Consider the following 15,920-nt stretch of genomic DNA (forward strand, 5'->3'; position numbering starts at 1 on the left):
TACCAGATCAGATTATATTATTGTTATTTACTTGGCTATTTTTAATAGCATCAAGTAACGAATTTGCTTCAGGCTTTTTACTAGTGACAACTGGAGGCATTCCAATGTCATTTAAGTACTTCTCAGTTGTCGGCCCTATACTTACCAATCGATAGTTTACACAACTAGAATCATTTCCTTTTATGTAATTTAATATAGGCTTTGTGCCTTGTGGACTGAATACAACCACCCAATCCCCATCTTGATAAAGTTCATTGAAGTGGACTAAGCTGTCAACTTTATCTTCTGTCTTGTAAACTACCACCTCTCTCACTTTTAGATTCCTTTTATGCAACTTCTTTGGAATGATATCCCTGCGTATCTCACCAACTAAGAATAAGATCTCGTTGATATCTTTAGGATCTTTAACAACTGTATTATCGTTGTCCAATAGATCAGTAATCATTATATCTGCCAAATTATCACCATTACCAGCATCGAAGCCTCCTAGGATGTTGGTGAAACCAATGGCTTTCAAAAAATTTGCTGTAGTGGGTCCCACCGTATAGACCACTTTATTTATTAGGATATTTCTGGAGATATCATCTAAGGCAGGTAAAATCTCCTCAACTAGACATTCCACTGTTCTTTGAGATGTCACAATTAAACATTGTAAGCTATTGAGGTAGTTATAATCATGCAACAGATTCAATATTTCCCCAGGTATATTTGTATGTGTGATCAAGGGTACGAATATTGGTTCAAAATTCTCATCTTCAAACACCTTTTGGTACTTATCGAGTTTTTTTGTTTGATTCTTCAATAATATCACCCTTTTAGACATCTTATTTGAACCTCGATATCTCTTTTACGTACCTTATTGACAAGAAATAACCAATTCTCATAAAATATCCTTTTTAACCTTTCAATATTCTAGAAATAAAGACAAGCGGATCTAATATATAAAGAGAGAATTATATATTTAGAATCTTGTTGAGTAAAATCCTGTTTTTAAAGCAACACATATATAAAAGAATTAGTTATCACAACAACAGTACGCTAAGGTTATCAGAAAAGAAGTACATTAATTGAGGGTTATTATATTACATAGAGTTAGTTATAATGGGTGCATCGATTTTATATTCTGATTTCTTCCCTAAATCAAGCGACAAGGCCAAAGAAAGAAGTAATACTCCTGTGGATGCTTACAGTTATGAGGGTAGCTTTGATAATTTAAAGCATATTGTTGGATGCTATGGAACTGGGTATATAAAGACCGAAACAAGCTCACCAGATTCTGCCAGTGTTGATACAGATACATTGATAGATGTAGACCAACTCAATAGTGTGGCAATGCAAAATGAAGAATCTGAATATGATTACAAGGTAGGAGGTTACCATACAGCTTATATAGGCGAGAACTATAAAAATGACAGATATACGATCGTCAAGAAACTAGGATGGGGTCATTTTTCGACAGTTTGGTTAGCATTAGATAACTTGACTAAGAAGTTTGTTGCTTTGAAGATTTTGAAGAGTGATACCCTATATACTGAGGCTGGAATCGACGAAATAAACATATTAAATTCAATCACTGAAAATAAATCAAGTGATACATATAATGGTTTGAGACATATATTAAAATTATTTGATAATTTCATTCATTCAGGTCCCAACGGTTCTCATATTGTAATGGTTTTTGAAGTACTGGGTGATAATTTACTGGCATTACAATCACACTTTAAGGATAACAGACTACCTATTCCGATCGTTAAACAAATTACAAAGCAGTTATTACTTGCCCTAGACTATTTACACAGAAAATGTGGAATTATTCATGCTGATATAAAACCTGAGAATATCCTTGTAGAGGTGCCGAATTTAGATGCTATTATAGACACAATGATAACTGAAAAAAAAGATCAAGAACAAAGCTTTTCTAAGACTTCGAAAAGTAACGATTACGATACATGGACAGCAACCAATTTACATAATAGACAGCAATCTGAAAGTTCAATTAAACCAGATAGATCAATAAGATATGAAAGAATAATCAGTGACCCAGAATCATACCTTTCTAAATTTTACTCTCAAATATCGAATTATAATATAGAAGAAAAGGATAGGAATAGTTTACCAGGCAATCAGATAGATATTAAACTAGTTGATTTTGGGAATTCGTGTTGGTATAATAATCATTTTTCGAGCATAATACAAACTAGGGATTATAGAGCACCAGAAGTAATGCTTGGCGGTCCATGGGGTTGTAGTGCTGATTTGTGGTCAACAGCTTGTTTAATATTTGAATTAATAACAGGAGACCCTTTATTTTCGCCCAATGCAGGCCACTCATATTCAAAGGATGAAGACCATCTGGCACAAATTATAGAATTATTAGGAACTTTACCTACAGAGACTTTAGACAAAAGCCAATATAAAAAAAAATACTTTAACAGAAAAAAGCAACTGAGAAACATCTCCAATTTACAGCTTTATACATTGCCAGACACTTTAACCGATAAATATGGATTTTCAGAATCAGAAGCAAATGCTATATCCGATTTTTTATTACCAATGTTAAGACTGGATAATTTCAATAGATCTGATGCAGGTAGCATGGTCAATCACCCTTGGCTGAAGGACACAATTGGATTGGAAAATATAGAGGTCACTGACAGGAATGCATATGGAACAGGCTCTGATATTTTAGGCTGGTCCGAAGAATATAGTAGAGACAATTAATTTGTTCCAGTAGAAACAGTCAAAATGGTATGTTGACCTTATATATTATAAAGTTAATATTCTTTAATACATAAAAAAAATCTACTTAAAATGCTACAGTTTAATTTTATTATCCTTGTCAATGACATATACATAATGGATATGTTACAAGTTTACATATTTTTACTGTGATATAATAAATTGGGTTTAAACCTCTTGCCATTGTCATTAACTAAGAAAATATGAAATGAACTGCAATTTATGTACCTGCCTATAAAAATGCGGTTAAGAAGGCACTCAAAATTAAAAATAGCCCTGTTGTTGCATGACTATTAAGGTTTGCATCGCCTTTAGAAGATGAAGAAGATGATGAAGATGAAGAGACAGTTGATGTAGAGCTCGAATGGGAACTCGAACTCGAAGCTGATGTAGCACTAGAAGCTGAAGAAGTAGTCAAAACTTTGACTGCATTTAACATATTTGTGGAATCGTATGTGATTTTTGCTGTAGAAATCACACTACTATCCGTATCTCTAATTGTGTAGCTAAATGTAGTTGGTGGTGAGTAATCAGTTAAAATAATACCAGTGTTGTTACCATTGACACCATTTTCAATTAAGCTAGATATTTCACCTGGTTGAGTTGGGATACTGAAGCCACTGACACCGAAACTTTCGTAAATAGAAGTAATGACTGCTGCATCACATTTATAAGTAGATGTAGCAGCGTCTAGATCTTTTTCATAAATAGTTGGAATTTCAACAGAGTTGAACTGCTTTTGCAAGTTAACAAAGTCATCTTTATAAGTTAATTCACCAGTACTGTCATCGATAGCCACCAAACCGTAGTTATTAGCTTCTTCATTAAATTCGTATACTAAACCACCCGAGAACACATCGATTAACCCGTCATAAAGACCTTCAGAGACTTCATCGAATGTCCTTGGTGAGTTCTTGTTACAACCATACTCAGAGAATAACAGAGGAATAACTGTATCTGAAAAGGTTGAGTTCAACACATCATAACCAGAAGTGGACCATGTAGAAGTACCTGAACACCAACTATAGGTGTTTAAACCGTAGAAGTCGGATCTTGACTCTTCTAAAATTGAACTCACTCCGGTTCCATTCAAGACGTTACATTGCAAGTAATCAAATGTAGCAAGTCTCAATTCAGTGTTATCAGCAGCAGAGTAACCGACTGGAATAGTTCTATTGGCATGTTTTTTGATATATTGCTTCATATCTCTTTGAACTGCACGGATGTATGGTGGATCCAAAGTCGCATAATTTTTTTCATCGTTAATGATTTCATTACCAGCAAAGAAACCTAATACGTTTGGATAATTCTTGAATGCATCAATGAACTTGAAAACTCTAGTCAAGTATACGGAGTTGTAAGTACCGGATGGGTCGGCACGATTCAAACTCTCACCGTAGCCACCTGCATTAACATCCAACATAACATAAATACCAGCATTGTTCCAAATGGTCATACATTTATCATGATTCAAGTCTGGATTCAAAGAGTAAATTCTGACTGTGTTAATCCCTAATTGCTGGAAAGCATAGGCATCTCTTGCACATATCTCTGGATCAGTTAAAGCATCTTTACCGGAGGAAGCATCATAACCTGAAGCACCACCTGGCAAGTAATCGATACCTTTAATAAAGAAAACTGTGTTTTCAGAAGGATCATTATCCACAGAAGCAGGTCTAATGAAACGGGAGTCCTTAATGTGTATTGGTAAAACAGCATTAACGACAGCTGGCGAGGCTGCCAAAAGAGTCAGGATTAGTTTCTTTGATAACATGGTTACAGCGTATGATTTTAGCGCAAGTGCTCTTCTAATATAACAACAAAGCTCCAAACACAATGAATGAACCAGAACCACGAAGGGGGGTCAATAATAAATATAGAACAGTTTATATCTGTGTATATATAAGGTTGGCAGAAGCCTAGCAAACTCATTGTTCGATAGGTAAACAAACTGCTTGCAGCAAAAAAACCGTCAAGGCTTTCTGCCAACAAATCACACGCAATACCATCGAACCATCCCACCACAATTGCAACAACAGGTAACTGACACAGAGCACAACACGACGTAGTTCCTGGAGATGCAACAACACACCAACATGCAACGTTTACCAATCTACCAGAGCTCGTATCAGTTTCGAAATTAATTGCTATCCATCCAATTCCTCTCTCTTGCGCCTGTTTCTCTCACATTCTTGAAGTGACGCCCTGATCTCATCTCAATTTTGCTCAAAATACTTTTCGTGTCGCGTTTTGGAACTCTTGAGACCCTGAAGACCCTCAAATGACATAAAAGACATTAATGTAACGACACATATATTACGATGCTGTGCATCAGAGGCAACTAGTCATTGCACTCGTTTCGAAAACGATGGAGTATTATGTATTATCGTGTTATGTGGACACAGATATATAGCTATATATATATACGGAGGCCTGGGACTGGTTTTTGTAATTGCAGTCTCTTTAACAACGTCACAATGTGTTCATGGTGAACCTTTTTCTCTTAATGTTTATAATGTATCCTTCTAGGATGGCAATCTTCTTGTTTATCGACATTTAAAGTTCATCGTTGAATTTATGACTTCCGGCTTTTTTATTTTGTGGCACAATAATTACATAATCAATGTATAAATCCCCAAACCTGTCGCTGCCTTGAATTGGCATGCCAAAACCGACCAACTTTTCGATTTCTTTATTAAGAACTGGGATACCGGGCTTTCTGGAGATTTTGACATCCCTCTTTGGGTCAAAGAATGGGATGGTTCTATTCCATCCACCTTCCATAGCGTCTTTGAAAACCAATGCTTCAGTTCTGAATAAGTCGTTACCACGTCTTCTGTAACCTAAGTTGTTTTGCGCTATTTCTTGGAATTGGACGAGCAAATCTCCGGCTTCTGCATTTAATTCTTTATCACCACCATTTTCTACGATCTTTAGGAAGTCCCTTGGGGCACCTGCAGGGACTTTGACATTGATCTCTTTTGATTTAGTTACCAGTTTCTGTCCGTGGCATTTTTTACAATGGTTCTTTATGGTAGAACCGGCACCGTGACATTTTGGACATTGAGTATGCATCTGCTGTGTAACTGGACCCATTCTAATAACTTGAACAACAAAACCATTGCCGCCACATTCTTTACATTTATCAACTTTGCCATCTTCGGAACCAGAACCTTTGCAGTGGTCACATGTATCTTTGAAATCCATTTGGAAGTTTACATTCGCACCAGTGAAATATTCTCTTAAAGAGAGAGGATAAGTAACTTGTATGGATTGCGCCTTTCTTCTACGATCATCTGCGAAACCTCCGCCGCCAAAACCTCCAAAACCCCCAAAGTTACCTTTATTACCACCAAACATTTGGTTGAATAAATCAAATGGGTCATGGAATCCACCTGGACCGCCAGGACCGCCAGGACCACCTTGGCCTTGTCCACCATTTTGGAATGCATCTGAACCAAATTGATCGTAGGTTCTTCTCTTTTCAGGATCACTTAAAACTTCGTAGGCTTCACCGATTTCGATAAAATGATTGTGTGCCTCTTCATCATTTTGGTTCTTATCAGGGTGATATTTTTTAGATAATTGTCTATAAGCAGATTTAATTGCCTTCTCAGAGGCCTCCTTCGGTATGCCTAAAATTTTATAATAGTCCTTACCAGCTAAAATACATGGAATAAAAGAAGCTACTAAAAATAATAGAAAGATTAGATTGGAAACGCTCAGCTTGTGTAACATCATAATTTCAGATGCGACTATTAGACTTCGGATGTTATTATTTCACTTACAACAAAAACAGAAAGAAGTGCAATGTATTAGCAATCAGGATAGTTACAGAAGTTAACCCTCTAGTAACATAGAGCATACTCCCTTTTAATAACCAATCAATTGGATATCGTCTAGCTTTCTGATCGTTATCTGAAATACATTTGTTCTTGTCTAACAATTTCAAAGATTTCGAAATTTATTCGCTGTTCACTGCCTCAGAATTTACCCGGCGCGTAAATTTCAGTGCGATGACAAGTGTCAAAGGACATGACACAGAGCCCAAGAACTGGCTCATGGTGTTAATTGGTATACCGCTTATACTTTTGCCTATAACATTGCTACTAAATGGTGTTGCATACAGAGGTAGCAGGAAACATTTCCTCACTGATCATATGCGAGGAGAAGCCTTGCCTGCATTAAAAATACATTTCCATGTCTGTGTCCTAACTGTCTATACTATGTGCTCAAAAGAAGTTAGTCCAGACACAGGTATATAACATATTATTCGTAGTAAATAGCAATAATCTAGTTATTAGGGAATTGAATTTGCACTATGTTTCACGATACACCGAACGGATGACAGTGTCTTTGGCGATTTTTGGAAAAGTGTCACAAAATAAAAACCAAAAAGAAAAGTAAATAAATATTCATTTTACGTTCAATGGATATATATAAACAGGGCACCTTTTATATATAAGTATATAGTTGTCTCTTTCGAATGACTGGTTTTGAATACCAAATCAACAAGCATCGAAAACTATGTTTCAATATTTTATTCCTAGGCACCAGAAATTGGTAAATGCATGCTACGACAACGACCGAGGTAATCCTCCCACTCCAAACATATTCTCGACGAATGTTTTACTTAACAATTTGAATGAGAATAGAGTAAAATTGGATAAAGTTTTAAGATACTTGCTGATTAAACTGAACTCGGATCTAAAACAGAAAAATTATGATAAGATAATTACATCTCTCAATTTAATGTTTTATTTGATTAAAAATGAAGAAGATGAAATACCATTTCTCGTTGAAGAAATCTGCAAAATGTTAATGACAATAATGTCACATAAGTGCATTAATTGGAATAAATGCGTCATTGAAAATGTTGAATATGTGATCCATTACATGGCAAAATTCAAAACTATAGAACTGTTAAAAAACAAAGATAATCAAGGTATTCTCGTGGAAATTTATGTTAGTACCATGAAAATGTTTATTGATGTAAGCCAAAACATGTGTCATGATGCAGATTTAGTCATGAAAGGTTGTATTAATTTTGGGTTTTCTTCTAATTTCATTTTAAATCAATCGTCGAGTATTTTATTGAAAAATGTATTGCATATTGTTATAAAGCAATTATGTATAAACTTTCCAGAATTTACAGCATTATCGACAAACTTAATATTGGAAGAGAAGGAAGAGGATTTTAATAACCTAATAAGTAAAGATAACAGTTCAGTTAGCACTCAAGATTTAAAATGCGATGATTCTACAGTGGTTAGCGCATTATTCATGCTATTTTATACTTACAACACAACGAAAATAAGAATCATCTTACAACAATTATTCTCAATAATTAAATCGTACAATACCAACCTCTTATTGTTGACAGTTTTCAATTTGGCGCCAAATGCAATAAAACCGTTATTATTAAAGATATTTTTGCATAGCTCCATTTCTATTGATAAAACAGAAGAGTCGAATATATCTTCAAAACTTTTCATTGTTTCAGAAATATTAAGAACAAATAAAAATATCCATGCATCCGTGTGGTTTGAAGTCATAAAAATATTAATGAGCTTTCAATTAATACATTCAGATGAGAAAACAGCCATCAGGACAATTATCAAAAAAATTTCATTGATCCAAAATAAAAATGGTAATATAAACAAAACATATAGGATAATGAATATACTTTTATCGAGTTTAAATAAAAACTCATTGAATAGAAAAGAAAAGTGCGTTATATCGAGAACACTTTGTGATGTAATAGGAGACCCATCTACAAAAAATATTCCATTAGGGTTGGCCATGGATTTGATTGAAGAGTTACCGCACATGATAGATGAAATATTAGAATCTAGTGCAAATTATAATACACTGGCACAGGCTAACTTCCACAGATTGTATAAATTAATCAGGTATATCGAAAACATAGGAAAAGTAGAGGACCAGAATCGAATGTTACAGAGCTCTTTGCTAAAATACAAAAATGCAATGATTGTTGCTGGTTACCAATATATTGAAGCATCATGCGTAATTCCAAATAAATATATTTTTTATTACACTTTCCATGCAAATGTTGCAGAATATATTCAATCAGTTGATTATATTAAACTAGCAAACACAAAAAAAGAGTCTACAACATTTTTCACCGTATCAGAGATATCAACTATTTTTAAATCAATATATTCTAAAGAAAAAGTAGTAAAAAATGAATCCAATGATAACATCAGTACTCAAAAATTGGTTCCCTCCGTAAGGTTAACAAAACACATTGATATGCAGAAAGGAATTAATATCTCAGACGACTCAAGCAAATTCATTTCTTTAGAAAATTATTTTGAAAAATGTACTGAAGCTCTATCAACCATAAATAATATTCCTAGCAATGACAATACACATGTTCATCCTCACAGAAGAAAGATTGATTTATCTGTTTCTGATATTGAAAAATGGAAGAATTTTGACATCAATCATGTATTATTAAATATAACAAACACTCATTCTAAAGTAAAAAGAGATAAACCAAAAAATATTCTAAGAACAACAAAAAAGATACCAATCCAAAAAAGTAATACAGATTTTGATATCAGTGATTTGTTATTTCACGATCATTAGACCCGTTGAAAAATTGATTAATTTCAGGCATATATATCATTATTCAGTAATTTCAACAGTTTATTCATTTTTATTAGCTTCTTTTAGCCGTTTATAATTTTCATATTCTTGTTTCTTCTTACCACGATTTAGGTTTGAATTATGTCTTCTACCTTTAATGTGAATGTCCCAATTTCGCTTACCAATTGCTACCAATGATTTGTTATTTTGGTCCTTGCAAACATCACAGGTATAATTGGTAAAATCGTTATTTTTTGGTAAAATTGTGTTAGCTTCATTCAATAAGGTTTTGAGTGTATCAGGCGCTCTATCTACATTTATATTTACATCATTCAAAAACTGTGAAGTAATACAATCTGATCGCAGACCCACGTTAGAATCCCATTTCGTTAAATCTGTCGCATCTAGTATGTATATATCACCATTTATATCAGGAATTAGCATTTTCTTTATCCATTTAACTTGTTTCTTAGCGTATTGTCGTGTTCTAATCTTCATTCTTTCTATACATTCATCTAATACAGCATCAGGCTGCTTTAGTAACCAAGGCAAAAATTCCTTGAAACCAATAACTTGCCAGACACCATTTTCACATGTTTCTGAAGATAAATTATTTTCTGTGTAATACTTAAATAATTCTTGAATTTCTTCCATACCTGAACTAGCTAACATTTTATCTACACGATCATCCAATCGCTTAGCTAATTCATCTGGGTTACTATATAACCATAAAAATAGCGTTGGATATCTTAATGAAACCTCTTGATCCTTGAATGTTGCACTAGGTTTTTTCCCAGTGACATAATAAATTTCCAGCATTCTTTTAACTCTTCTGGTGTCATTACGATGATACTTATCAGCGATCTCTGGATCATATTTAACTAAAGTATTGTATATTAAATCGGGATCTTCAGAATTCAATATCTTGTTCTCTTCTTCTGTTAATGCCCTTTCTTCATCAGTCACACTTTTTTTAAATAAAGCTTGTAAATAATAATGAGTACCCCCAACAACGATAGCAACTTTGTTTCTCTTATGTATGTCTTCAATCGATCTAATACATTCCTCTTCAAATCTATGGAGGTAATATTCCTCAGACCAATCAACGTGGTTCATAACATGATGAGGCACACCTTCACGTTCGTCCATAGGGTGTTTATTTGTTATAACAGGTATATTCTTGTACATTTGCATGGAATCTGAATTGATGACTTCTCCATTGAACTTTTTAGCCAATTGAATGGACAACTGAGATTTTCCAACGCCTGTTGTACCAGCTACTATTATTACTTTATCGCACATAATGGGCCTCGATAATTGATACAATATCCGTTTAATCATGGATGCTGAAGCACCAATAAGAAGTCAATCTTGAAATTAATTGAAGAGTTGATATCATATTCTAAGTACTTTTTAAACATTTTTTTAAGAAGTGATTCATTATAATACAAATAATACAAATAATACTGAGTGTTTTAGATTTTAGCTCATCGCTTAAAAAATGGAAGCCTTAGGCTTTTCCGATAGTAAAGAGAACACCATAAACATAAGTAACGGTAATATATGATTAAATATGCAGGGAATTTCATGTATATTACATCGGTACATACATATATATTTATATCTATGGGCTGCCAATGCTAGTGGGCTAGTAGTCATCATCACCAGAGTCTTCATCGTCATACCAGCCATACTCGTACGCAGCTGCTCTGCTTGAGATATCTTCTTTTAATTGCTCTCTATCAGTATCATTCCTGAAATATTTTGTCACAATATGATTCCAATGTTTAAAAACATTCCTACACACTTCTGTGCTTGCTAAAGTTATATTACTGTCATTGTTACTTTTATATTCATCTGAAATTGTGTCTGAAGGGAAATATCTATATGTCTTCAATGTTCTTAAATGTATTCTATCATTATTGTTTTTATCCTTTTCATTCTCATAAAGTGTTTCATTGTTGTTACTTTCTCTTATTATATCACAGTTAGAAAACTCGTGGTATGAGACCTTTGATTTTAAATCGAACTTATTTATCAACGGGAAATATGAGTATATTTCATCCTCATTATGACTTTCTGTAATGTTGGAGATAATATTTTGATCATTTGTACCATCTGAGATACAATTAACTAGATACTCCATTGATCTTACTTGCTCCACATTGTTCTGATCAAAAACAGAGTTTACAGCATCAAATATTTTACATATTTTGCTAGAGAGTTCCCAGTTTGTTAACTTAGGATCTGCATAAAGCGGAATGAATAAGTCTGATTCTTCAATCAAATTAATAGAGGCTTTTAATTTTTGTGTTATCCTTGATAATGATTGCTTTGTTATAGCACGCTCTTTCATTGTCTTGCCGTTTAATGCATCATCCTCGTTAAAAGTCCATGTGAAAACATTACTCTTTGGTAGCTCATTTTTTAATTCTTGTAGTACAGCAGTTGAAAACCCACCCCATGCATTATCAACATCAGTTATTAGATTAAATCCTTGTAATGAATCACATTGTTCTAATTGATAATGTAAATTAATATCGAAGAAATCACTAACATAATTATCACTGAATTCTTGAAAACCAGTCTCATAATTTTGAAACTTCTGTTGACCTAACTTTTCAAAGTCAGGTAAATTTGGATTTTCAACGTCATGATACCAACTATTCAGATTTTGTAAACTCTTTGAATTATAAATCAAATGAGAATAATCAGACCAATACCTTGAATTATTAATACCCAATTTTGGAACGGGAGCTCCACTGTCTAAGGCCTCTTGATATATCGATTTCTGAATTCGAGGGTGTGTCACTACTAAAGACTCTCCAACTTCCTTCAAATTTTCCTTATTTGGATCATAGTAGTCGTTGGATTCTGAATATTGAAAAGTTCCTAATGAGCCATTGCCTAATTTAGAATCCCAGAGGAGAGCCCTTGGTGAGTACGAAGCAGTTTTCGATATAAGATCTTTGGTACCGTTCAAAAAAACATCAACAGTATTTGGTCTATCTTCTGTGTACAATAATTTCTCTTTATTATTATAAAATTGTGTTGTTAAATGATTAGATCTGTGAGAAATCGAGATATTGATGATTTCATGCATTATTTTCTGGAGCTCAAAAAAGTTGTATTAATTGTAAGTATTCTAGTGAAATATATCAATTATAGCCTCTTGTTAACTTCATATATATTGTATGTATATAGTTCTCTGTATAATTAAGTGATACTAATGTGTTTTTTATATTGAATGTTAGTAAGGGCATCGCTTGTAATGGAACATTCAACTTAAGAAAACTAATTATCAAATGATGGAAGCATTAACAACTTAAAGTTGACAGTTTTATTTCCAATAAAAGGTATATTTACATTTATTAAGGGCTACATAGTTTTAAAGGCTACATAGTTTTAAAGGCTACATAGTTTTAAGGGCTACTCTATTAGTGATTGTTTGTCATTATCTGGAAGTGTCGTCATTACATTCGGAACTGGGTCACTTGGGAGATGACTTGGGTCGACGACTGGTTTGAGATTTTTTGAGACAATTTCTCTATGGAACGTACTAAAATATTTACAAATTGGGTCTACATACCATCGCTGGCCATATTCATTCATAAACCATGCTACATGCCCACCAATATCAGTTTCTATAAGCGTTGTATAAGGATTTTTTATAATTTCTTCAATTGGTAGATTCGCTGATCCTGTTATAGGATCATCTACTGCATTTATAGCCAATAGGGGCGTTCTTATACCGCAAATTCTTTTATATGGTGATGCATCATTATAATATGTCGTTGCATCTTCATACCCAAACATTGGACCTGTGAAAGCATCATCAAAAGCCTTGATACTTTTAATTATACTTGATTTATTTTCATAGTCCGTGAACAATTTATTATGTCTTAAATTCTCAATATGCTTATCAGTGAGTGTCAATAAATTTTTACTTAAAGCAGGTGAGTATATATATCTACCCAGCAGTGATTCATTTATGCTGAAGCCTGATTTAGCAAGGTCCCAGGGTACACTGACAGAAACTGCAGATGATATATCAGAGTTATCTCCTTCTTCCCCTAAATAATTGACCATTACAGATGCACCTAATGAGAACCCTGCCATATAGAATTTTCTATTTGGATACATATGTCTTAACTTTTTGACACAATATCTGACATCATTAGTCCATCCACCATTGTACAGCATTGGCGTTGTTATAGAGGATTCGCAACAACCTCTTGAATTCAATACACATGCTTCAAATCCATAATTTTGAGTAATATTATGAACCAGACTTCTGACATAACTTTCATGCGATCCACCAGTTAAACCATGTAAGACAATAAGCATGGGTTTATCATCGGTTGATTTTAGTCTTGTATCATCAGGAGAAATAAATGAATATTGTCCATGTGAAGGGAGGAACTTTTGTGACAGTGGAGTATATTGTAATTCATCAGGAAGTTTTGATTTAACTACGAAATCCAATGTTCCCTCCCCTCCATGAGCATAATGGATAACTAATCTCTTATAGAGTACATTGTCAATATCAGTGAATTTTCTAAGGGATGCATATACAGTTTGTAAATGACCATTTATTAATAATGGATGTAATTGAGAGACTGCCCCATCTCTAAATTCTGGAACATTCTTCTCCAACAATTTGATTATATTGGTTGTTTCATGAGTAATATCGTTTTGAAAACAAATTGGATTATTTGGAAACACTGCTTTCACTGTTTGGTAATGAGGCAAATAATCTGAGAAAAACATCTCTTCAGTTTAATACAATGTAGACGTTAAGTATGTTAACCAGTTACTACCAATAGTAATACATATATCTGACTCAATGTAGCTAATTTTATTTGTTTATTCCAGTTTTCTCTATTTGTAACTTTATAAATCAATTAAACGTCTGCTTCTTATGGCGCCTTAAAAGTAATTGTACCGTCTTATTAGGTGTAAGACACTTTTAAAAGAAGTTATTTAATAAAAATCGTTTTATACAGAGTAAATATATTAATGATGTATATGGCTTATATAAATGGTTGTTATTTTACAGAACGGTTCCTTTAAACAATCAACAAACGGCAAAACAGTATGCTTTAATTATAAAGATTGTGCTTTTCAGTAATGGGATGTGATTATCAATGGTATGCAACTTTATTGTTTAAAAATATCGTCCCCTTTGTTGATTTGAATCTTTTTATCTTGACCACCGCTAATAATACCAACTTTTTCAGCCCATTTGACAGCAAACACTTTATCATTAACGCCTTTTACCACAGATGGATCTTCTCTTGTTATGGTATATATAGGTGAGTTTGCTCTTATATCCCAGACCTTGACGGTACCATCATGAGAACCTGAAGATAACAAGTACTCATTTTCTGCACAAGTATCTAGGGAGACGACAAAATTCTTGTGACCTACTAACTGTTGCTGTGTAATCTTTGAAGAAGAATCGACACGAGGATCATGTAATGTAATGTGTCTTGCGCTTGAACCACATGCCAATAAGTTCAAAGATTTCATTTGAGTAACAGACAGTAGGGAATATGAAGTAGTCTTCGTATCGACACAACGTGCAGTCACCAGATCCCATGTTTTGATGGTGTGATCCTGTGAGACGGAATAACCGACTGTGTTGTCATTGGCATCGAAGATGACTTGTTCTACTGGAGCGTTGTGAGACTCTAGAAGAGCCAAAGGACCACGTCTTCTGATGGTCCCGTCTTTCAATATTAGCTTTCTTCTCTTCTTTGCGGAAGTTGACATCTTCGAATCGTTTTTGATTTCCTCCATTGGATCAACAATAGTCATATCCTTGTAGTTGGTTGACCATAACCCAATACTATTATCGTATGATGCAGATAAAATCCTAGCAGTGCTTGATATGTCAAGAGAGACGACCGGGGCGTTATGACCTTCCAAGATAGCTAAAGTCTTACCGTCTTCGATATCATCCTCATCATCTTCCAAGTCATGCAGATCGTTATTAAGCGGTTTCAAATCGTCGTTTTTTGTCTTCCATAGACGTACGCTACGGTCGTTACCAGCCGATACCAATCTTGTATTCGAAATGTACTTGACTGCTCTGATTGCACCATTATGACCCGCGTATTGTTTGACGACCTTACCAGACATGGTATAACTTCTCAAGACACCGTCATAGGACCCACTGATCAAATGTTTGTTGTCACCGACATCCAATGCACTAACCCAATCCTCATTGTTGAAACTGTTCAGAAACGAAGGTGGAAGAACCGCTCTGGTATATTCAACATTTAAAAACGTTTCCGAGGATAACCCATTTGCGACCAGGTACTCCTCCAAGGAAGTACGCAGCAATTTCCCATCAATAAGAAAGTCGAATGGGATCACGGTGTCGGTTTCTAACAGATGGTTAACGACTTCTGATAAACCGTACCTCTTCAATGAGATAGGAGCGAATATCGGAGTGTCCGCAACGTGTAGAGATTCATCCTGCTCTCTTGTGAAGAATCTAAGCTTCACCTGTGACTTGTCTTCTGCCATGCTTGCTTGCCTTGCGATCCACAAAGGACGTAAAC

The 15,920-nt window shown here is 34.2% G+C and overlaps 9 protein-coding genes across 9 annotated transcripts; 2 read left to right on the plus strand and 7 right to left on the minus strand.

Annotated features, from left to right (window-relative positions):
• Nucleotides 1–7: 7 nt before the first annotated feature.
• On the minus strand, nucleotides 8–823 carry HEM4 (uroporphyrinogen-III synthase HEM4; the record flags this gene model as incomplete). Its single annotated transcript, XM_003686282.1, has 1 exon — nucleotides 8–823. The coding sequence occupies one exon, from the start codon at nucleotides 821–823 to the stop codon at nucleotides 8–10; it is 816 nt and encodes a 271-aa protein (XP_003686330.1).
• Nucleotides 824–1,101: 278 nt separating this feature from the next.
• On the plus strand, nucleotides 1,102–2,721 carry TPHA0G00610 (uncharacterized protein; the record flags this gene model as incomplete). The annotated part of the gene is made up of 1 exon (XM_003686283.1): nucleotides 1,102–2,721. One exon carries the CDS (start codon nucleotides 1,102–1,104, stop codon nucleotides 2,719–2,721), a length of 1,620 nt encoding a protein of 539 aa, XP_003686331.1.
• Nucleotides 2,722–2,971: 250 nt separating this feature from the next.
• GAS3 (putative 1,3-beta-glucanosyltransferase) lies at nucleotides 2,972–4,513 on the minus strand (the record flags this gene model as incomplete). The annotated part of the gene is made up of 1 exon (XM_003686284.1): nucleotides 2,972–4,513. One exon carries the CDS (start codon nucleotides 4,511–4,513, stop codon nucleotides 2,972–2,974), a length of 1,542 nt encoding a protein of 513 aa, XP_003686332.1.
• Nucleotides 4,514–5,295: 782 nt separating this feature from the next.
• Nucleotides 5,296–6,477, minus strand: SCJ1 (Scj1p; the record flags this gene model as incomplete). Its single annotated transcript, XM_003686285.1, has 1 exon — nucleotides 5,296–6,477. The coding sequence occupies one exon, from the start codon at nucleotides 6,475–6,477 to the stop codon at nucleotides 5,296–5,298; it is 1,182 nt and encodes a 393-aa protein (XP_003686333.1).
• A 789-nt stretch (nucleotides 6,478–7,266) lies between these two features.
• Nucleotides 7,267–9,351, plus strand: TPHA0G00640 (uncharacterized protein; the record flags this gene model as incomplete). Its single annotated transcript, XM_003686286.1, has 1 exon — nucleotides 7,267–9,351. The coding sequence occupies one exon, from the start codon at nucleotides 7,267–7,269 to the stop codon at nucleotides 9,349–9,351; it is 2,085 nt and encodes a 694-aa protein (XP_003686334.1).
• Nucleotides 9,352–9,411: 60 nt separating this feature from the next.
• On the minus strand, nucleotides 9,412–10,692 carry MOD5 (tRNA dimethylallyltransferase; the record flags this gene model as incomplete). The annotated part of the gene is made up of 1 exon (XM_003686287.1): nucleotides 9,412–10,692. One exon carries the CDS (start codon nucleotides 10,690–10,692, stop codon nucleotides 9,412–9,414), a length of 1,281 nt encoding a protein of 426 aa, XP_003686335.1.
• Nucleotides 10,693–10,999: 307 nt separating this feature from the next.
• DML1 (Dml1p) lies at nucleotides 11,000–12,454 on the minus strand (the record flags this gene model as incomplete). The annotated part of the gene is made up of 1 exon (XM_003686288.1): nucleotides 11,000–12,454. One exon carries the CDS (start codon nucleotides 12,452–12,454, stop codon nucleotides 11,000–11,002), a length of 1,455 nt encoding a protein of 484 aa, XP_003686336.1.
• Nucleotides 12,455–12,780: 326 nt separating this feature from the next.
• Nucleotides 12,781–14,121, minus strand: MGL2 (putative carboxylic ester hydrolase; the record flags this gene model as incomplete). Its single annotated transcript, XM_003686289.1, has 1 exon — nucleotides 12,781–14,121. One exon carries the CDS (start codon nucleotides 14,119–14,121, stop codon nucleotides 12,781–12,783), a length of 1,341 nt encoding a protein of 446 aa, XP_003686337.1.
• Nucleotides 14,122–14,511: 390 nt separating this feature from the next.
• YTM1 (Ytm1p) lies at nucleotides 14,512–15,885 on the minus strand (the record flags this gene model as incomplete). The annotated part of the gene is made up of 1 exon (XM_003686290.1): nucleotides 14,512–15,885. The coding sequence occupies one exon, from the start codon at nucleotides 15,883–15,885 to the stop codon at nucleotides 14,512–14,514; it is 1,374 nt and encodes a 457-aa protein (XP_003686338.1).
• Between the last annotated feature and the right edge of the window lie 35 nt (nucleotides 15,886–15,920).

Source organism: Tetrapisispora phaffii, chromosome 7, assembly GCF_000236905.1.
Source record: "Tetrapisispora phaffii CBS 4417 chromosome 7, complete genome".
In the NCBI taxonomy this organism is placed as follows: Eukaryota; Fungi; Ascomycota; class Saccharomycetes; order Saccharomycetales; family Saccharomycetaceae; genus Tetrapisispora; species Tetrapisispora phaffii.